Genomic DNA, 23,159 nt, shown 5'->3' on the forward strand with positions numbered 1-23,159 from the left:
TGAAAGAACGAGATTAGTATATGGCCAATGAAGTTAAGCACATAAAAATATAAATTCAAAACAAATCCTTCGATTATATATATATACCATGTATATCCAAGTGTATTTCATGGACATACTTCACTATACATTTATATATAGATTTCAACTGAAATATGCTTGCAACGAACACACAAAATTTGAACAAAACCAAACTGAATATGATAACGTCACGTACATGGGACTACTTTACGAGCAGGTTCACAAGGCAAAAGGGAAAAGAAATTCTTGGGCATGTCATATGGTTCAAACAAAACGAACATACCAATCTACACATACTAACAAACTTGCGGACTAAGCATGATCTGATGAACAGTTGTAAAATCTAAGAGAAACAGGAGGCGAAGATATTTCTTATTCTGAATGAAACATATTCGAGTCGTTATCAATCTTTCTTTCATTTATAACTTCCAGAAAGAATCAGAAACCAAAAATCTGGAAATCCATTTACTTGCAAAGATATAGAAAATTAACACATGACATGATGCTTTAAAGGAAGGTAGCCTTCGAAGATTGATGGTAGTACCTAGGATGGTACCTAGAATAGAACCAAAATTATTTCCAGATCTTAATTTAGCTTGCCAGATTGGATACAAGCGGAATAACTTCTGTATTTTAGGTGAACATTTCCAAATTCAAGCTAAGTCACCCCTTTCCAGATTCAGTCCAAGTGTACAACCCCTTTTCAATGTAAAAGGCAATAGCAGCAATGCAACCAGTAGGAAAAGGTTCCAAATGTTCATGAAATTTCAAATGTTAATCTTTCATTCCCAAGTTACCTTTTGAAAATAACAGTTCTTTGACCTTATTCACAAAGCTATTCTCTTTTGGATATACAAAAATGAGGCACTGCTTCCAGTTCTCAGGCTAATTCAAAGAGAAGTAAACTAATAAAGGGAAAGAAAGCAAACAATGGTCATACCATGAAAGACTGTATTCAATTTAAAAGAAACATCAAGGATTAAACCCATAAGCAACTGGCAGATAACAGCAAAATAAGGAGACAGCCCGAGAATACTATAATAACCTGACTCAGAATTACAATAATCTTAGTGTCCATTTTGAAAGATAAATATAGCCATCGATTGCTTATCTACTCCAAAAGAAATCACTAATCCTTTAAGTATAACAGGTCCAAACTCGAAAATACAGTAGGCATGGAAAGTTGCAACATGATACCAGCAAAACAATTACAGTCCTAGGTATTAGGCAAGAGATCTTGATCAAGTAGGCTACAACATTGCAGATGACTCATCATACGAGTTTAACCACAAAAGACCAACTTAGAATGACGTATGCCGACTGGACTGAATCATGATACAACTAACAATAATAACGTAGCAGTCTCAGGAGACTTCTACACCAAGCAAGATCTACTGACTGTACTAATAATGTGTTAAATCATACTAAATCCATTTTACAAATTATAGATGACTGAAACCAATTAAAAGCGAACAGAAACAGGTACCAATGAATTTCCCAGGGGTTATGCTAAACTACAAAAGACTCAAGTAACCGAAAGATACCAAATACGAGTCCTATTTCAAATTATAGTATGTTAACTCATATTATAATATACTGATAATGATAGTAATATGCTGAAATGAACCTGCTTGTGGATACTTAAAGCATAAAGAAAGAAGGAAACAACATCATTTTAACCTTACGCGTAATTCTCTACAATCTGCTGATACATTTCGATCTTAGCAAAAGAGAAAAAATACAAATGCTCGGCAATTAACACGAAAATACTACTCATGCTTTCACACATAATTGAAGGTAACTAGACATCCATTTCACAATGAGGGTCAAATTCTGATCAAATGACAGTCGTGAGAGCCAAAATAGACACTAATAAAACAGGGAATTACTGAACTGGGAATTAAACACTGAATAAACATGAATCTCTAGGTATCCTAAACTGTCAAACCGAAATCAAATTGACTAAACAAAAACACGCCTACGACTATCATGCGATTAAACTGAAAATGAGCCCGCCACGACAACTAGCGTGTATGGACACACACACACTTGTCAAACAATATACTGAAGCCAAACCAAACTAAAAGGGAAGTTATTCACCTCTTCGGAGTGCAGCGAAGTGAGGCGCGAGTCTCCGATCTACGCTCGAATTCAAAACAGGTGCCAAAGGTAAAACCAAATAAAATGATGTGGATTTTTGACTTGATATTGAACAATACAGCGAACAAGAATCAATCTTATCTATGGGGATTTTCTATGATTTTTCGAATTTGGAACCTAATTTCTAGGGGATTGCTGCGACTAAAAACAACTTATCATTGGGGAACTTCATGAATCGAGACAGCCCTAGGTTCTTGGGGTCTTTCATGAACCAGCCCAAAAAATCCCCCCCTTTTCGGATGATAAAAATGAATACTTATAGACTGTTTTAGGGTTTGAGTTTGAGAGGAGAAGGGACAAAGGCGTGGGGAACAGGGGTAACGTGGGTGTGACAGGGGTAACGTGGGTGTCAGAGGCGTGGGTGGAGACGAAGGTGGTGAGGTCAGACGCGTGGGGGTAAAGGTGCGGTGGAGATGACAGTGGTGAAGTGGGGATCACGTGGTGAAGTGGGGGTGTCAGAGATGGCAGTGGGGCGGCGATGGGAGGATGGGCGACGGCTTTAGGGTTTGGGGGTAAAGGGAAAGGAAAGGGGAAGGGGAAGGAAGGAAGCGTAGGCGAAAGGGGAGGAGGGGGATGGCCGGAGATGGAGGCGGTGGTGAGGAAGTGGGTGGCGACGGAGAAGAAGGAAAGAGGCGGAGACGATAATGAAGGGAATAAGGGAAACCCTTTTCCCTTATTTTGAACGAAAATGGATCGGGCCTGGTCCATTTGTGGACTGGGTCAATTTTTAGACCGGGTATTAAAAGAATAGGCTAATAAATTAAAACACGGATTATTCCAAAAATTGAGATAAGGAATATGGACTAGTCCAAAAAATATCAGGAGTCAATCGGGCTTTGATTTGGAGTCCGGTAAGTCAAAATACGGACTAAGTGCAAGAAATAGTTTGGCTTCTAAATTTGAATAAAAGACCCATATTGATTAGTAATATACTGAGTATGACAAAATATTACCTAATACAAAAATGTATGTAATTATTAGGGCTCAGGTAATAAAAATTTATGTTGTTGCAATGACCGTGTAATAATGATTCAACAATAAATAAAGCTATCGTTTAAAGATGTACGAAAATAAAATGCGATGTGTATGCAGGGGTGGATAAAATGTCGAGAAATGCAGGTTTCAATAATACTAAATAATAGCAGCAAATAAATAGCAGTAGTAATACTGCTAATAATAATAACAATAATGATAATGGTAATAATGATAATGCTGATGATAATGGTGATAAAAAATAATAATAGATATGATAATAATAGTAGATAACAAATACTGATAATTAATAATAAAATAACAATAAGGATAATAATAATTAATAATAATAATAATAAATATGATAATAATAATAATAATAATAATAATAATAATGATAATAATAATAAGTAACAATTATTGATAATAACAAAATGATAATAAATTAATAATAATAACAATAATAGTGATAACAACAAAATGATAATAAATTAATGATAATAACAATAATAGCGATAGTAAAATAATGATGATAATAATAATAATAATAAATTGATAATAATAATAATAATAATAATAATAATAATAATAATAATAGTAATGATAATAATAATAGTTGTAACAGAATAATGAAATGTCATTATTGATAAGAGATTAATAATTATAATAAACATAATATATAGTATTATTATTTTTATTTTTATTTTTTTTTTGAAAATATTAGAAGCGCAAATATGTATTTCGGAGGAGAGGCGGGACAAAATTGGGTGTCAACAATGTTTTCTCTTGATCCTCCGGGTGCATCCGAATTTGGTTATATCCGAAGTAAGCATCACTTAACATTTCATGTCCGGCCGTCGCATCGATTATTCTATCGATGTGAGGCAACGGAAATGAGTCCTTCGGGCATGCCTTGTTTAAATCCTTATAATTGACACACATGCGAAATTTATTACCTTTTTTGGGCACTACCACCATATTAGCAAGTCAATCCGGGTACTTCACTTCCCGGATAGAGCCTATTTTTAAAAACTTTGTTACCTCGTCTTTCACGAAGGCGTGTTTTGCCTCCGCCATGGGCCTTCTTTTTTACTTCACCTGCAGAAACTTCCCGTCCAAGCTGAGCTTGTGAACTGCTATTTCTAGTGATATACCTGTCATATCTATATGCGACCATGCAAAGCAATCGGCGTTAGCTCGAAGAAACTCAATTAATTTGCGCCTGAGCTCCGGGGTAAGCCCCGTGCCCAGGTATACCTTTCTGTCCGGTAGGTACTCGAACGGGATGATCTGCTCCAGCTCCTCTACGGTTGACTTGGTTGCATCCAAGTCATCTAGCATGACAAATGATCTGGGTACCCCGATATCATCCTCCCCATGCACTGGATCCGACCCGGTATACTTTGATTGCTATTGGGGGGCCTCTCCTTCGGTCACATCTTTTTCCCCCTGAGCCGGCTCCTTTGGCCGAGGCGCCGCTTCCTCTACTGCGAACATTTCCCTTGCTGCGGGCTGCTCACCTCGGATGGTTTTCACCCCCTCTGGAGTGGGGAATTTCAGCAACTGCTGCAGTGTTGAGGGTACCGCCCTCATGCTATGTATCCAGGGTCTACCCAATAGTGCATTATATTTCATGTCCTCTTCGATCACATAGAACACCGTTTGCTGAATGGTGTCATCCACGTTCACGGGCAGTAAGATCTCCCCCTTCGTGGTTTCGCTCGCCATATTGAACCCGCTGAGTACCCGGGCCACCGGTATGATCCGGTCGAGCAGTCCTAACTGTTCGACCACTCTCCATCGGATGATGTTGGCCGAGCTACCTGGGTCAACCAAAATACGTTTAACCTTAGTTTTAAAGACAAGTACAGAAATTACCAATGTATCATTGTGCGGTTGAATGATGCCCTATGCGTCTTCGTCGTTGAAGAAAATAGAGCCCCCAGTTGAGTGATCTCAGATGCGCTTTTCACGAACAATAGAAACCTTTGTCCGTTTCATTACCGGCCCCCGAGGGGCGTCAATACCCCCAACTATCATGTTGATTGTATGCTGGGGTTCGACGGGCTCGGCCCTTCGATGAGTTTCTCTTTCCTTATAATGATTTTTGGCTCGCTCGCTCAGCAGATCTCGGAGATGACCGTTCTTCAATAACCAGGCTACCTCTTCTCTCAACTGGCGAAATCCTCGGTTCTATGGCCATGGGTTCCGTGATATTCGCACACCATGTTCGGATTCCGTTGTCCCGGATCTGACCTTAACGGTTTCGGCCATCTTACATCCGGGACGCGGCCGATGGCCGAGACGAGGCCCGATGTACTAACGTTGAAGTTGTACTCCGAAATATTTGGTGGACCCTTATTACCGGCAGAACTTCCGGCATCGCTCCTAAACGAGAGCTCCCGGCTGTTTGACGGGCGTTCGACCCGCTTGGTGCCCCGGGCTGAGAAATGGCTTGGGCTCTTCCTTGGCTTTTCTGACCTAAAATTTTGTCTCTCCGAATGGGAGTATGGTCGAAACCTTTCCCTCGATGATTCGGCCTTTGCTTCATAACCCTTCCTTGTTTTTTCAAAACTTCTATCCATTTTTATCGGGATCTGGGGGAGCTCGAACTGATCATCCTCCACCCGAATCTTCAATTCATACCGATTATGGACATCGGCCCACGTCACAGCCTCGTATTCCAGCAAATTTTCTTTCAATTTGAACGAAGCAGTCAAACTTAGCACGTTGAGCCCCTTTGTGAAAGTTTGCGCGGCCTATTCTTCTGGAATCAGGGGGAGTTCCATCCGTTCCCTCTGGAACCGGTTGACGAACTCACGCAGTAACTCATTGACCCTTTGGGTTATACGGAAGATATCGGCCTTGCGGGCCTGCACCTTTTTGAAACCGGCATGAGCCTTTACGAAAGCATCAGCGAGCATTTCGAAAGAAGTGATCGAATGCTCGGGTAGGTGGTCATACCACGTCAACGCCCCCTTTGACAAAGTCTCCCCAAATTTTTTCAACAACACTAACTCAATCTCATCTTCCTCCATATCATTGCCTTTTATGGCGCAGGTGTATGAGGTCACGTGCTCGTGTGGGTCCGTCGTGCCGTCATATTTCTGTATATCGGGCATTTTGAACCTCTTTGGGATCAGTTTCGGGGCAGCGCTCGGAGGAAAAGGCCTTTGGATGTAGGTTTTCGAGTTCGGCCCCTTCAGTAAAGGTGGAGCCCCCGGGATCTGGTCCACCCGAGAATTGTACGTCTCGACCCTTTTTTCGATTGAGTCTACCCGTTTCGCCAATGTTTCGAGCATCTTTAGAACCTCGGTAGAGGAGCCGGCTCCTGAACCGTCGCTTTCAACCATTCGTGCCTCGTTTCTTCCCGTTCCGGTCGTACCCTTCGCCTTTTCCGGCTCTGCTTCACCTTTTCCACTCTGCAACCGGGCAATTGCGATTCCCTGCTCGGCGATTGCTGCTCTTTGTTCCTGCAGCATTTCAAAAATTAAACGTAAATTAACATTGTCATTTGGTGCATCCAGTTCTCTCCGGTCCTGGGTCCGAGACAATGTAACGGAATTGTGAATATTTAGAGGATCAGTGGCCGGTAGGGCGGCATTCTCTTGATCCACGGTATTTTGCCGGTTGAGTCCCTCGCTTGAATCGACGGGGTTCAGGTCAGCGGGGTTTGGCAATCACCGTAGTCCGCTTCCTTCATTTTCCGCCACAATCTCGGTGTTATTGACATGACCGGATTGTTCGATGTCGGCCATTTAGTCCGTTTTCGCAGAGACGGGCAGGAGATGTTTTTGATTTTGATGAATGTGGTAGAAATCAATACCAAAGACCACTATTATCCTAGCCCTACGGTGGGCGCCAAACAGTTCACCTCGAATTCGGGAAACCAATTGAATTTATAAATGGGTATAGGATATGTGTTTGGATCTCAATAAATATCGTAGGGGTAGAATGTATGGACGTTATGTAGGAACGCAATTGATGTAGAATAGTGATACTAATTGAATGACATGCAATATTTATTTAAGGAAACACAATAAAGATGCAAATGGTCACTATGGACCGGATCAGATCTTAGAGAGAGAGGGATTGTATACATGCTTTAATGTTACAAGTGTTCTTGAAAATGAATGGACCAACCCCCATAAATAAGGGGAATGGGTTCTATTTATAGTGTTGCCTCCAAGGGCCTTATACAACTCAAGCCATTAAAATAATACTAATAAGGACAACTTTGAACGGATTTGGTGAGATTAGGTTGACCGTACGGTCTGACACACGTATGGTTGGTGATTGACCACTGCAGGACGCCATTGACATATGGCTCGTGTGCAACGGTTGCACCGGACCAACGGCCCAGATACTCAGGGTAACGGCCTTGAGCAACTTGGTGATGGAGGACCCGGACCAACAGTCATCCCGATCAATTCCGGACAAGCGTTCCTCCGGTTCAGAGTGAAAGTCTTCATGTATGTTCTTGCTCCCTTCTTCCTCCGGTTCACCATTTCACCGGTTTGACTCATATCTGATTTTTACCATATACAATAATATGTGATGATTCCGATTTACACAAACATGGACACGTTCATGCGATTCCGTGTGGAAAAGATTTATAGTACAAGCAAAGAAATCAAAAAGCGAACCTTTTACAAGTACAGATTTAGTTCACATATACTTACTAGTAAGATTCCCATTGCAGTGTACATTTAACATTGGAAATTTTGTATCCTCTTTTTAGATAATAGAGGGAAAGACTATGGGTGAGCAACTCCTATTTAAATTGACTTCTTGGGATTCATAGTCTGAAAGCAATGCACATATTAAAGCTGAAAAACCATACATAGTAGTAGTACTCAAATTTCTTTAACAAGGTTGTACAAAATGAATTCTGATTGGAGTTATTGGAGGCCGGAACTTTTTTAACTCAAAAAATAACTTTTAAAATCAAATTAACCCTTAAAAAAAACATTAAACTAGACTTCACGCACAAATTCTGTGTGAGAAAGAGGGTACTTTTTTTTCTTTTTTCCTTTTTTAAGCTATGAAAATCACGGTTTTTCCATACTTTGGGCAAAGATTAATCCTGTTTCAAAACCCCAAAATATCAATATTTTATATAGAACTTAATATATTTTTTTGCGTACAATAACGTCGGCTCATTACATCAAGTATACCTAAACGTTTGGATCGCCATTTTAGGGGTTGTAAAGTGTCCCGAAGTAAGTTTTGTTTGCTTGGAAACTTGTCATATTTAGATCTAAGTGTCATATTTTATAGGGTTTTGATTTAAATGTTTTGAAATAAAAATATTATATTCAAAAATAATTCATTCAATACGAGAGGTTCAACCAAGGTATAATATAGCTCATTCAATGCTCCCATCAAGGTTTGATCCTATGTTGTTGGCATAAAAAAGAAGTAAGTAAAAAGAAGAGGCTAAACCACCAAGCCAAATTGGTGAATGCAACAAAATAGACACTTTTTATTTTTTATAATGTTCACTAATGCTATCTAACTCGTTTTCATAAATTGAATTTCGAACCTCAAAATTAACATTCAAAACATCATTACCGTGAGATTTCCATCTTGAAATCTATTTTTTATCATCAGATTTTCACTAAGTAAGAATGAAAATTGTGCACCAATTTGGGGGGACAATTCAAATTGAATGGGATAATGGGCGTTTTTTGAAAAATCGGCCTGTCGCGGCGGTTTGTCTAGCTAGATCTCGAAAAAATACCCTGGGTCAAAAAAAAAAAATCGCGCAAATCAGATATCCAAGCGCAAAGTTATGACCATTTAAAATTTCAACAATTTACAACTAGTTTTCTACCTATGCTCTTGTCCTTATTTTTTATTTTTTATTTACGTGAGTGAAGAGACATATGCATACTTGATGTAATGAGCCGATATTATTGTACGATAAAAAAAATATTAATTTCTATATAAAATATTTATATTCCGAAGTTTTGAAACGTAACTAATCTTCGGTCAAAGTACGAAAAAAAAAATTAAAGATAACAAGTTTTCAAACTTACTTCGAGGCACTTTACAACCCCTAAAACGACAATCCAAACATATATGTATACTTGATGTAATGAGCCGACATTATTTTTCGCTAAAAAAATATGAAGTTCTATATAAAATATTTATATTCTGGTATTTTGAAACGTAACTAATCTTCGGTCAAAGTACGGAAAAAAGCTTAATTTTGAGTTTGATTTCCAAAAAACAAAGATGACAAGTTTCCAAGCAAACAAAATTTACTTCGGGGCACTTTACAACCCCTAAAACGACGTTTCAAAAGTTTGGGTATACTTGATGTAATGAGCCGACGTTATTGTATGCAAAAAAATATACTATGTTTTATATAAAATATTGATATTTCAGAGTTTTGAAACTTGACTAATCTTTGCCCAAAGTATGAAAAAAACTTGATTTTGATAGCTTGAAAAAAGAAAAATAAGAAAAAAAAAAGTACCCTCTTTCATGCACAGAATCTGTGCGTGAAGCCTAGTTTGGCCTTTTTTTTTTTAAAAGGGTTAGTTCGATTTCAAAAGTTATTTTTTGGGTTAAAAAAGTTCTGGGCTCGAGTTATTGATTTAGCTTACAACCATGGTTAGATATGTAATTGCAATGTGATTTTGAGAGAGAAAAAAAAAAATCTAGATATTGCGTCATTCTCTACGACAGCCATTATATCAATGACCGACCAGAATATATGCTTACGCCCATATCCTGACATGTGATATGTCCCATTTTCCAATCACTTCTTATTTTTGTTTTGCTTTTTATTTTCTTTCTTTTTTGGCCCTCCTCAAGTCGACCTTAAATTCTGTTGAACACAGCAAAGAATGAATTCTTCTGAAAATCATCTTCAAAGGAAATAGAAATGTAAATCGAGACATAGAGAGTACAAATATTTGCATATTTGTTGGATTAATCGACTGGCTCTAAACCTATTGCACGCACGAATCATTGCCTGCGCAATGACTTTTTTTCGATTATCTGCTTACCTCAAGGTCTCATAAACCCTTCCCTTCATTTAGAGCTGATCGGTCACTGTTATCAGCCAGTATCAATAAGTGCGTGCTGTTGCGTGAAGTTGACATAATTGAAATTGTGTTAAAAGCAGTTTACTGAAGCAATTTTTTCAACACAATTGAGTCAGTGTTGAGTAATAATGAATCATGTTATCTAATAATATGTGATGATTCCGATTTACACAAAACATGGACACGTTCACGCGATTCCGTGTGGAAAAGATTTATAGTACAAGCAAAGAAATCAAAAAGCGAATCTAAAGCATATTTAGGAAAAGGTTCATGACATGTGAATGGACTTTGCTTTTGCTTTAAGAAATAAGCAGTAGAGTACTTTTATTCTGTTTAGGTCAATGTATTTAACCTAACTTATGAAGTTTCTGCCCAAACCCAATTAACTACGTCCCAACTTAGAAGTGCACCCATTGTAGAAATAAATGTCTACAACTTATACGGCAATTCAATTAGGGATCTCCTTAGCATTGGTCTGTAACTTGGGCTTCATCTGAACCTGGATAGACTTTAATAAAATTTTGGGCAGACGTCAAGTAACTTAATCTACAGTATATTTGATGGAAAAATTACATAGAATACCTATGCAAGACTCTTTATTACTATTTTTTCTTATTTATATATATAAAAAAGGAGAGGTACAAGCAATGTGGTTAAGCCAAGTGGCCAGCTAATAACAAGTCACTTGGCAATTTTAAGACAAACTTTATTTCATTATGTAATAACATTGAATTTAAATTAAAAGATTAATTTTTTAATCTATTGATAATTCTTTTGAATTTAAATTGCAAGCTAAAATTTTTGAACGGATAAGAAGCTAATTATTTGAATTTGAACAAATATCAACCACTACTCCTATATGTATAAACGACGAGGGATTCTTTTAACAAAATTTAGTACGTATTTTTTGGCTTAGTAAAATAAATAAATAGATAAATATTAGTACCCTTCTTAAAATGATATGAGGTACTTATTACAAAAATATCTTCCATATTATACGCAATATCGTAACGGCAATCTGGTATCACTTTATTTAGAGAAAAGAAGAAGAAAGTATCAAAATATATATAAAAGAAGTATAAAAATAAACAATAAGATAAATACGATTTTAGAATCCTATCTTATTAAAAAAAATGCTTAAATTTGAATTTGAATTTGAAGTGAAAGATAAGATTGAGGTAAAAGATTTTGATTTTGAATTTGAATAAGAAGATATATATATTGAGGCGGAGGATTTCTAGCTACTCTCACAATTCTTTTGCTTTTGTACTTCCCCTTAGAGAAACCCATCTGTTGCCTCCTTTTTTTATGCTCTTTCAATTTACTTTTGTATTTTCTGTTCTTTCCAACTATAGACGATATGCAATGAATATTAGGACAGACATTGATTTATTTGACTGCATATTAACATATTAGAGTGGGATAATTAGCCTTAGCGGTAGTTTATGTCTTTGTGATGTTAATTAATTGGGTGGTATATGCTTAATTTAATTCTTTAGTTGTGTGTCTTTTTCAATTATTTACTTCTTATTTGCATCTAGGAATATATGTAGGTGTTATATATGTTGATTGTGGAAAACTCATGGTTTGCTTCTTTTTTTTTTCCTTTTTCTATAGGCTCCTAATACATAAGCTATTTTTGATTGAAGATCTCAATTTCACTGCAAGCTGAAAATCTACTTCCGCATACAAGGTAACACTCTCATTTTCTACATATAGGGTTCCATAAGAATGTCTTTAATATATGAAAATTTTATGAATCAACTGGAATGAGATTCGGGATGTTATTAAGCACTTCTTGAAAACTAATAGTGTCAAATTTTGATTTTGAATTTATATTGTAAGATGAAGATATTTGAATAAAAATAAAACAAATTTAATTGAAAGATTACAAGATTGAATTGAGATAAATGTTTTTTAGTTGACATCAAAATTTTGAATTTTATTTGAATTAAAAGGTAAAAGCATTTTTATTTGTAATCAGTTTTTAATCCAAATAGGCGTAAATGTTGGACTATGGATATTATAGGTATTATATTTCATTTTAAACAGGATAGGTAGCTTAAAGGTTTGGTATAAATTGTTATTTTTTAATGTCTTATCTAAAATTAGTTCAGAAATAAATTCATGCAAATACCATTCAACATTTTTATAGGATTATCTAGATAGTCGTATCTATGTAGGATAAGGATCGATAGAATTTTAAATATATTCTATTTTCAAAAGCTTGCTGCCGATATGAATATCAAACTTGAGTTTAAAATCAATTTTAACCTCTTATATATACCCCTTGCAATACACAAAATAATGTTAGATTTTCTTTTTTTAATGTGAAATGTGTTCCCTGTTTTGTACTTTTTACAATTTTTTAAAGACAAGTATTAAAATTTATTTCGTACCACCAAAGTAATACATCTAAAATTTATTTGGTATCTGTGAAGTAATCTTTTGGTAATTTGAAAGGAATATTTTTAATGCTAAGAAATGAAGTTTTTGAATACATCAATACATTTTTTTGAATTTCAAATGAAAGATTAAATTTTTCAAATTTGAAAACAAACCGTGAAAGATAAAGTTTTTGAATCAAATTTGTATGGGGTTGGGGGGGGGGGGGTGTTGTAAAGATAACGAGAGCATATGATACAATTGAATCTTATTTTCCTCTATATAAAGAGTTTAATTAGTACATTTCTTGCCTTCTCTTCATTCTTTGAATTCCACTTTCATATTTTTTTTATCTTATGTCAATTTTCTTTTACTTATATAAAATGTATTGCAATTATATGCAGATGAAGATATATATTTATTGAGCTACAATCATAAATGGAGAATCGTCACAAATTAATGAGGTATGATATCCTAGAATATATGTGTCTGTTCACTATCTGAAATTTTTGAAATGTAACAAATTTCGCATAAAAAAAGAATTCAATTATTTTAATCAGGTATATATATTCCAGTCATTTATTACTTCTCTCGTTTTTTTTTTTTTTTTTTTTTTTTGTTCTTTTCTATAAAGGGGGGGTACAACTGTTGGGGAGGAAGGTGCGTATCCGAGAGGATTGAGCAAGGAAATATAAAATCTAAAGTAAAAATAACAATTCTATAGTAAAGTATGTTGATTAAAAGTTAAAAGATTAATATTCTTGGACATATGATATTTTTATGTGGATTTGCAGTCGGGTACGCTTTGCAATCAAATTCAATATGTGATATTGCTTTCAAATCACATCACTCCGTTAAAAGTGCAAAAAAAAAAAAGGAAGGATGTCAAATTAAATATGTGAAGAACTTATAGTTATTGATTTGGGAGGTGATATAAACTAAAATCAACTACTATTTGTTGGTCCATTGTTGTCAGAGAGCAAGTGAAATAGTACTGAAACTTTGGGAGATCATGCAAATTGGGTGGGGGATTAAATGATGTTATTTATTGATAAAATGGTAAAAAAAATGGGGGAAAGAGTTATTGCTTATACTTCACTCAAAATGTTTGCCTTAATACTTTTAACAAGTAACTTCTCAGAATATAAGATTTATTAGCATTTGAAAATTATAATAATAATTATATTATGAATAAGACCGTATACAGAAGACTTAATAAATAGAATCAAATGAAAAAGTATCAGATATAAACTAATTCAAGTACCACATTAAAAAATTAAATATATAAATTAATTTATCATATGGATAACTCTAGCACATAGCATTCATAAGTTCTTTCGCTTTCAAAGTCACATTTAGAATGAGTTATTTAACTATAGTTGTGTCAAATAAAGTTTTTCTTTTGTAATGATACGATTTTTATATGTCATAGATCAATACTTAATCAGGATTGTTGATGAACAAAGTTAATCATAATAAGATTTGGATTTTATTAAATTAATGTAATCTAATGTGTTAAAATAAGTAAAATTATATTTAATATTTTACAAATTTACTTAAATATCTCAATGATATATAGTGATTTTTTATTATATCTAACAAATAAGCAAATATTTTTTTATGATTAGCTTCATTCGATACCAGTCGCGCATCGCGCGAGTACAAATACTAGTTTACAAAACATAACGATATTTTACAAAATATAATAGATTGGGGGAAAAAATCCAAACTTGCGCAGCCCCCAGCCCGCCTACTCCTTCACGTTTTTTTTTTCTTCAGTTGTTTGCGCACTTTGCCTTCGTATTGAAAGTTTTTCAACCTCTTTAACAGACCAAATCTTCAATGATGCTTTTTGCTTTGGCCCCTATTTGCCCTCCTTTTGTATGTATAACCTGTCAATTGGACAGGAACACAAAGGGGAAAAGCAACTAGGGAAAGAAAGATACGTACGAACGAAAAATAAAAAGTAAGAAATAGCGGAAAGGACATAACTTCTTTGCTGAGTAACTTAGGTAGATTTTACTCGAAGCTTTATTTTGTTGGTGAAATTGATAAAATATTCGCTACAAAGAATCAGCCAAAAATTTGTTAAATTTTGGAGTCTTCACTATACCTAAGTACCGAAATCTGAAACATTATGAATCACAAAGCCTTTATCTCAAAATTTCATTGTCAGCCATTAAAAGAGTTCGAAGCTCAAATTCTAAAAATCGATTACCGCAAACGTACTTCGTTTCAAGCGGGTTATATCTCAAAATAACCAGAACGTCGAGGGGAGTTCGAATCTATAATTTGAGGCTATTTGGGTCAGATTTGAGCTACTTTTGGACTGAATTTCAGTCCTAGTTCGTTGAAGTTCGAAGTTACAGCCAAATTGTATTAAAGTTGTATGATGTATGAAAATTGTATTTTAAGTTTTGTATGCTGGATTATTTGCATTAAACTTGTATGAAAGTTGTATACAATGTTTTTGTAGTTGTATTAAATTTCAAAAAAACTAACATGAACTTTATAAAAAAAATTATACAATTATATACATATTTCATACTGATTTTATACAGTTCTCATACACGAAATTGTGACCAAAATTCTAAGCCTTGAGCGATACACGAAAAATGTGAGAATTCTAAGCTTTGAGAGATATATACGCATTTCATATAATTTTCATATACAAAATATTGAGCAAAATGTTTAAGCCTTGAACGAGAAATACATATTTCATACAATTTTCATACATAAAAAATTGAGCGAAATTTTAAACCTTGAGCGAAATATACACGTATCATACAATTTTCATACACAAAATTTTAAGCGAAAAAGTTAAACCTTAAGCGAAATTGTTTGTATATGTTTTATAAGAAATCTATTATTATATTTTGTAAATTGAAAAGAATTGTCATATTTTATAAATATACTCTATTCTTACATATATATACGTCATTCTCCCATATTTGATTCACCAGATCCTATAGACTCAACTATTATGAATCATCCAAAGAAAAAGGTCTAAGTCTCATGAAGTGGATTCACAGCTCAAATCGGAGATTTAGGTGAGTTTTTCTTTTTTTCAGGCTTCTGTATCCGTTTTGAGACCCAATTAATTCAGATTCACGCCGAAAAATCCTATTTAGGTAAGAGAATTTATAAAAAAATAATTCCTGTTTTTATCTATTCACTGCATAACAGTCTTTGTATCATTTATTCTTCGCATAGCAATTTTTGTACACAATCCATGTAAGTCAATCCTCGTATAACAAATCCATCAAACTAAATGACCTTTTAGTAATTCCTCAAACACATACAGATAAAATTTACTTCTAAGGAGGTCCAAATAATAAGTAAAATATTTTTTTATCATAAGTAGAATAATTCAACGTAGGACCATGCATCTTCAACCTCAAAAGTCCCATTCAAAGTTTGGATATTACAATAACGGACCCGAATTAAGCTTACCCTTTAACTTCTCAAAAGCCTTGTCCTGTTCTACCCCCAACAATGTAGTAGTGATCAATCTCTAAAGTGACATGATTGCTTGACCAAACCAACAACCAAACTTATGAATGTCCAGTTTAAACCACAACAAATATCCACTGTCAAAGAGACAATCAACAAAATGGTCAGTTCACCAATATGTCACTATGCCAGCTTGACATATTACCTCATCAAGAAAACAGAGTCCAAAACAAACAAACAAACAAACAAACAAGCGGCGCCAACAATACCAAACCCAAATTTCAAATGCTAGTGTCATCAATCTCATCAACCTAAAGTCCTTGACTTTTCCGTAGTGTGCAACAGGTGTGCAATATTTTTACACTGATTATCTCAATCAATGACCATTAAAAATGAGACTGGATTTCTTTCCTCTAGAATTTCATGCTTGTATGATGTTGAAGATCTGTAAAGTAATGGCCTGATAGGAAATTCGTTAATCATCCAACCACTGGACCCCATGTTTAGCCCAGAGATTACCGGCTTTATCTGGACCCTTGCTACCAAAGTCGTATTTTTCAAGTGTCACGTTGTTATTGTCCAACGCACTTAAAACTGGAGATAAAACGTTCCACGCAGCTTCAACCTCATCGCTTCTCATGAATAGATGGTTGTCTCCATCTATTACATCATGAAGAAGTTGCTCATACGAATCGGTTACATCAATATTATACCTAATACATCAACAAGGGAATCAAATAAGGCATGGAAATGGAGATCCTAACATCACACTAATTCGCAATAGTTATTAAAATAAGAAATAGAAAACATTACTTGTCTTTATAAAGCAAGTTCAATTCGGAAGCCTCCAGGTTCATGCCTAATCCTGGAATTTTATTATTGATTCTTATGAGTATGGCCTCATCAGGCACATCACGCAGAATCAGCTCATTAGTGGCAAGGCTTTGCATATGCCCACCGTCTTTATGATAAATGTTTCCAGGAACACGACGAAATTGTATGCGAATTTCAACTCTGCAACACCAGTAAGGATAAATTAGAAGAAAAGACCTATTTGATGATAATCTAAAGCATGCATCAAATTCTCGCATTCTGAGACATATGAATAGTTTGAACGGAACATGTGAAAACTATCATAACAGCAATCCAGATACGCATTAAAACTTGAAAAAAAAAAGGTAAAAAGGATTCACCTCCTTTGTGTTTATGCAGTAGGTTATGATATTTCAAAGGGTTGACTGTGAAATAGAGATACTACAACTAGAGAGCAACAGACAGACCTGTTCTTTTTGAGCCCCTTGCCAGCCTTAATAACAAGAGGCACACCGTCCCACCGTGCATTATCAATGTGTAAAACAGCACCAAAATATGTGGGCATTAGGTTGTCCGTATCCTTGAAGTTACTTCCAGAATCAGCTTTGCAATGCCCAAGAATTACATCATATAATTCCAATTTCCGAATTGATTTCAAAACCTTAACCTGCGGAGTAATAGCTTATCACCAATTTCAAGAAGAATTATTGAATTTTCTGTAACATATAGGGAATAGAGGTTATATACCTTCTCATAACGAACATCTTCACCGTCAAGGGTAACAGGTTGCTCCATAGCAAGCAAAGCCACTGTCTGGAAGATGTGACTGTGTACAACATCTCCTAAAATCCCATAGCCATTAGGATATCTATTAAGTGAAGGGGGGGAAAAAGAAGAGGGTGAGGATTAGGACCACATACTTGTAACCTACATAAGTTTACTGAAACCTTGGCTACCTTTCTGAGGTCAGCATGCCTAACTCTTCAGAAAAAGTGACCTGAAGATATATGCTCAATGATAAACTGAGACTTCTTGCATTATTCCCAAGGTGAATAGAGAGTCAGTTATCCTAAGTAGATTACCTGTATGTTGTGTATGTAACTTCGATTCCATAATGGCATAAATACTAGATTAGAGAACCTTAGAACCGCAAGATTTTCGATTGTGTTCCTTCCCAAAAGATGATCTATCCTGGATGATAGGCAGGTAAAACACTGATCAGTAAATAATTCAGAATACAAAGTCTTTTCTCTCACGCATGTCACAAAATGCATTTCGGACCTGTATAATTGCTTTTCCTCAAAGTTTGAAAGAAGCGAGGTAGTCAACTGATGAGAAGAAAACGAACCCAAACCAAAGGGCTTTTCAATTATTACACGATTCCAACCCCTTTGGGTTTGGACTTTTTCAGCAAGGGAGGATGCTACATCGATAAGTGCATCTTGAGGCACAGAAAGGTAAAATATTCTGTCTGCTCCAAACTTTCCCTAAGGTACACGAGCTGTTAAAGATGGGAGTAGCAATAACATAGAATTGGACACAACTAGCACTGAAACTTACAAAAAGTAAACCTTTTAAGCCGTAGGTCAACAATCCTCAGTGGTACTTACCTCAACTTCTTCCATGAGAGTATTGAGCTTTGACATTCCTTCTCGGTTCTCATACCCTCCATTAAGATAGAATGTCCTTTTGAGAAATGCATCCATTTTTTCTTCACAGTTTTCTCTGCATAAAGTAACCTTATAAAGTTAAAATACATCATCTTAAGTCAATGATTTTATTTAACATATGAAATAGAGACAAGCTTCTGTTTGATAATTTTTATGTTAATAAATCAAATACAACAGACATGCCAATTTTCATGATACGAACCATTTCTTTCTCTAATCACTCATAACTCTTTCACCAGCCTTCCAGATGCTCTCGCAAACATATCTTATATTTTGAAGTGCAAAAGTCTGAATTGTTTTAGTCAAAAACTCAAAATCTAGAAGAGAATCTCTCAAGCTACAGGAAATCCGTCAGTTACAAAATCTCTCTCTCGCTCTCTCTCTCTCTCTCTCTGTATGCACATATTCCTAAAGTTTTGTATGATATAAACAGATAGATAGACAAGGTAAAAATCTTACACAAAGATACATGTTTATATATGCATTCCGAAGTTGAGGAACATACTGGTGATCAATGCGGCAACTTAAAGTTGGTGCTATTATGGCTCTTAGGTCTTCTTCCGTCAAATTTTTCCGTGAGTACCCAAATATACCAAAGTTCTGCAGCCATCAGAGAGCCAGTAAGCCTAGAAGGTTAACCTTATTAGTATACAACTTTCCAGTATTATGCATCCTATCATTACAAAACGCAAGCAGATGAAACTAACAAGATACTTCAAATATTCTAATTCAATTTTTTAGCTTGAACCTTTTATTCAACTACCTTGTTAATATTTTTATCGAAAAAGTTTCAAATTTCGAGCCCCTCAATTGTTCTTGCGTGAATCTACTGCAAATGCTTCTAACAGAATGAGGAATTACCAACTATTATTCAACTTAAAGTACCAAATTCATTTTGTTTCACAACGTCATGATGTGGTAAGTTCTTCTTCATTTGTGGAAGCTCTCTCCTTGGCAAGCCTCAGAATCCATCTCATAGTTCATACTCTAAAATTGCACTTGGTGTGGCACATGAGTCCACTCTTCTGGCATGAAGCTTGCTAAAGTCCTAAAAGTTGCAACTGGCCTCCAAATTACGAGCGCAGGTAACAAGTGTTATCATCACTAGCCCAAAAGCTTAAACGCACAAGCGGTAGAAATCTAAAGCCTCATAGGTCTAAAAAGCAAGGCATCACCCCTCCCCCTCAAAAAGTTGTTCTAGATGTTAATCAAGATACTATGTTTGATCTCAATAAGAAAATTATACAAGCTGAGCTCAAGCTATGAAAGATAATATCAAATAGTTACTTTCTGAAATTTATAATCTGATACCGCCAATTAATGTGACTTGCGAGGTACAACAATTAATAGGATATAATTGAATTATCGTTCTAACTATTACAGACAATTAAATTTTTCATTAATAAGAAACATATAATAAAATGTTAAGATGAAATTGTGTTCCACCCGGATCGGACATGACTATTATGGATACCGAACAAAATAAAAATTTCAACAGATGAGTTAAGTCAAAAAGGAGTACAGTGGTAGTTAATCAATGTACCTACCTCTGGAAGTTGACCACTGTAATACAAAGCAAATAATGCTGGAAAGATTTTCGTTCTGGCTAGTACACCAGTGGCCCCAATAACAGCAATGCTAAGAGAGGCTGAATCATCAGTTTGTGCATCAGTAATGGATGATTGATTCTCAAACAAAAGCGAAGCCTCCATCCTGGAAGTGTTAACTTTAACATCTTCATCAAGTGAAGTAGTACTTCCAATTCCTTCCACGTTAAAAGATGTGGACCTTATGGAAGATTGCGGTCGGTTGACATCAGGAGGTTGAACATATGCCACATAATTCATTTGTGTTCTGGATTTCTTTATCATCTGCCTCTTTGAAAAGAATATATATCAGTCTCCAGACAAATATTCATCATCGCAATGGCATTGGCAAGAAAAGATGTATGCAATGAATACCCAACTAAACCATGCTATTATAGAATGCTGGAACAGTGAACTAAAGCAAAAAACATGATTCACCAGCTTCTGATTCAAAGATGAAAGAGTTACAAAGAAGTATCAGTCAAAATTCATGAAGTTAACCAGTTCACCCGACTAAACATATTTATGGAATTCAGAGCTGCAGAAAGAAGAGATACTTCAATTTGGCGCTATAGCATGTAGGACATGCATGCTAATACCGCTTCAACAAATGTGGGAAACGGATTTATATGTCTTTCTACTTCTTGACCATTATCTTTTCAGGTGAACATGATGGGAGCAGTAGAACATGGTTAACATAACTAATTTACATAATCATTTGGAAACACAATTAGATGCAGATTTTAGCATATCCAGCTATTGGCCTTATGCTTGCAACTTGATAATTGCTTCTTAAATTAGTACAAAATGTATATATAAAATTTTCACTTTGATGAAGAGAGCCAGAGACAAGTAGCATAGATCATAGGTTCAGGTATATCATATTCAAGATACAATTAAATGTCTTCCCTCCCATATTTAAGCACAAAAATAGTTCATTTTATCAGTACATACACAAAAAAATTTGCATAATCACACACCAGTACTTAAATCCGATTCTAGAATAAATGGTTAGTCACTTATTCTCTGTTGTTCCAGTTTTATCGGACTGAATCACTGATTATATCAGTGAAATTGTAAACATTATTCAGTCCATGAACACCGATTTTCTTCATAAATTAATTTTACAACTGAATTTCAAACATAAACTGAAAAATCACAGAAAGAGGATAGAGAGACCACTGTATAAGAAACTAAATTCAAAACTTACCGGAAAAGTAGGGACAACTGTCGGTAATACAGAGAGTTTACGATGAATTGACCGGGAGATGGAGGTCTCCGATGAAGACGTTGATAGTGATAGTGATGAAAGCGACGCCATTACGTATTTCTGTTGTATCTTGTAGTTTATATACTGTCGTCGTTGTTTACTATGAAGAACGCTGACTAAACCTCTCATGTCTGGGTCTTGACTTTCAAGAAATTGCACGGTTTACCCTTCAAGTGGGCTGGTTTTTAAATTTTTCGGGCAATTTGCAGGAATGTCCTTATTTTGGGTGGTCTTTCATTTTTGGCATTCGCTAGAACTCCTTAGTTTCGGGTTTAAATCTCCGCTCAGTTAAAATTTTTTAGAAAAAATCGCAAGATAGAGTTTGGATTCGCAAGGTACAGGCAGAGTTTTGCCTAAGCGAATCCAAGTTCTACCTTGCGAAATATTTTAAATTTTTAACTGAGCGGGGGTTCGAATCCTGACCTAGGAATTTTAGGCTAAGAGAAAAATTAAAGACCAGTGCATTTGAAGAGCACTCCGCACAAAAAAAAATGAAATTGCACGTTTGTCCTTCAAATGGGCTGGTCTTTAAATATTTCCCTTCAAATGGATTGTTATTTAATTATTGTCCTTCAAACTTGTGCCTAGCGGGCAGGTACGGAGCTAGATAGGGTTGAGGGGTTCATCTGAATCCTCTCTCCACTTTCTCCCAACGGTAAGCTTGCAACCCCCCCCACCCCACCCCCTCCTTCCCTGGCAGCCCCCCCCCCCCCCCCCCTCTCTCTCTCTCTCTCTTAGGTACGCTACCCTTTCCCCTTCCTTCGCCGGCGGTGTATAGGGCATTTTTCCGGCCAGATCTTCCTCTTTCCTCTCCTTCTCTCTTCTATTCTCTTTTCTTTTCTTTGTTTTTTTGCCTCTTGTCTTCTCGTTTCTGCACCTGGAAACCCCCCTCCAGTAGGTTTCCGGCCAAGTCAGCAGGTTTCGGCGGTGAACAGTAACTCCGGCAGTGAACAATAACTCCGGCGGCAAACAAGTTTTTTTATATTTTTAATTTTTTCACCTGGAGTTGGTACCTCTGGTGGCTCATATCAATTCTTGTGTCTTTTAACCTTGTTAAATCTTGCCTGCTACACATTCTTGACTCTTGACGTTACATTCTTCCCTTTATTCCTTTAGCTTAATAGTGTTATCTTTCTTCTCGTAGTAGCCTGACTTGCATATAGTCTCTTGCTAACTGTGTTTTAGTATTGATTCTTGTTTGTTTTAGATAAATCTTTAATTTGCTTTTATTTGCCTTAGTGGCTTTAGTTAGCGACGGTAGACTAGGGTCATGTACTCGGTCGAGGACGGGGGCTAGGGTTAAAGGGGGTAAGTGGGGCCAGGGCGCGTCTAGGTTGAGAGTAAGGTCCTGGAATATTGGGACTTTGACGGGGAAGTCCATAGAGTTATTTAAGATTCTTAAGAAGAAGAGGATTAATATAGCTTGCGTCCAAGAGACCAAATGGGTAGGATCTAAATCTAAGGATGTGGACGGGTATAAGTTATGGTTCTCGGGTAAGTCAATGTATAGGAATGGGGTAGGCATTTTAGTAGATAGTGAGCTAAGGGACCAGGTCGTAGAAGTTAGGAGGGTCAATGATCGAATGATGGTGGTTAAGTTAGTTATGGAAGGGTTTACCTTGAACATTATTAGTGCTTACGTGCCACAAGCAGGCTTGGACGAGGAGGAGAAGAGGCTTTTTTGGGAGGATTTGGACGAAGTGGTGGGAGGTATACCGCCTACTGAGAAGTTATTCATAGGAGGAGATTTCAATGGACACATCGGCTCAAC

At 35.9% G+C, this 23,159-nt stretch overlaps 1 protein-coding gene across 4 annotated transcripts; it reads right to left on the bottom strand.

The window, feature by feature from the left end:
- Nucleotides 1-15,928: 15,928 nt before the first annotated feature.
- LOC132598488 (inactive glucose-6-phosphate 1-dehydrogenase 4, chloroplastic) lies at nt 15,929-21,525 on the bottom strand. Of its 4 annotated transcripts, none has more exons than XM_060311397.1 (11): nt 21,329-21,525; nt 20,080-20,403; nt 19,038-19,132; nt 18,473-18,587; nt 18,144-18,349; nt 17,945-18,053; nt 17,819-17,859; nt 17,610-17,730; nt 17,330-17,529; nt 16,863-17,063; nt 15,929-16,762 (listed from the first exon to the last, which is right to left on the bottom strand). In XM_060311397.1, exons 1-11 carry the CDS (start codon nt 21,515-21,517, stop codon nt 16,525-16,527), a joined length of 1,839 nt encoding a protein of 612 aa, XP_060167380.1. In that variant the 5' UTR covers nt 21,518-21,525; the 3' UTR covers nt 15,929-16,524. The 4 variants fall into 4 exon arrangements, with proteins under 4 accessions (XP_060167380.1, XP_060167379.1, XP_060167382.1 ...); XM_060311396.1 differs by having other exon boundaries at nt 20,080-20,409; XM_060311399.1 differs by lacking the exon at nt 21,329-21,525 and adding an exon at nt 21,099-21,265.
- Between the last annotated feature and the right edge of the window lie 1,634 nt (nt 21,526-23,159).

Source organism: Lycium barbarum, chromosome 6 (assembly GCF_019175385.1).
Source record: "Lycium barbarum isolate Lr01 chromosome 6, ASM1917538v2, whole genome shotgun sequence".
NCBI classification, from domain to species: domain Eukaryota; kingdom Viridiplantae; phylum Streptophyta; class Magnoliopsida; order Solanales; family Solanaceae; genus Lycium; species Lycium barbarum.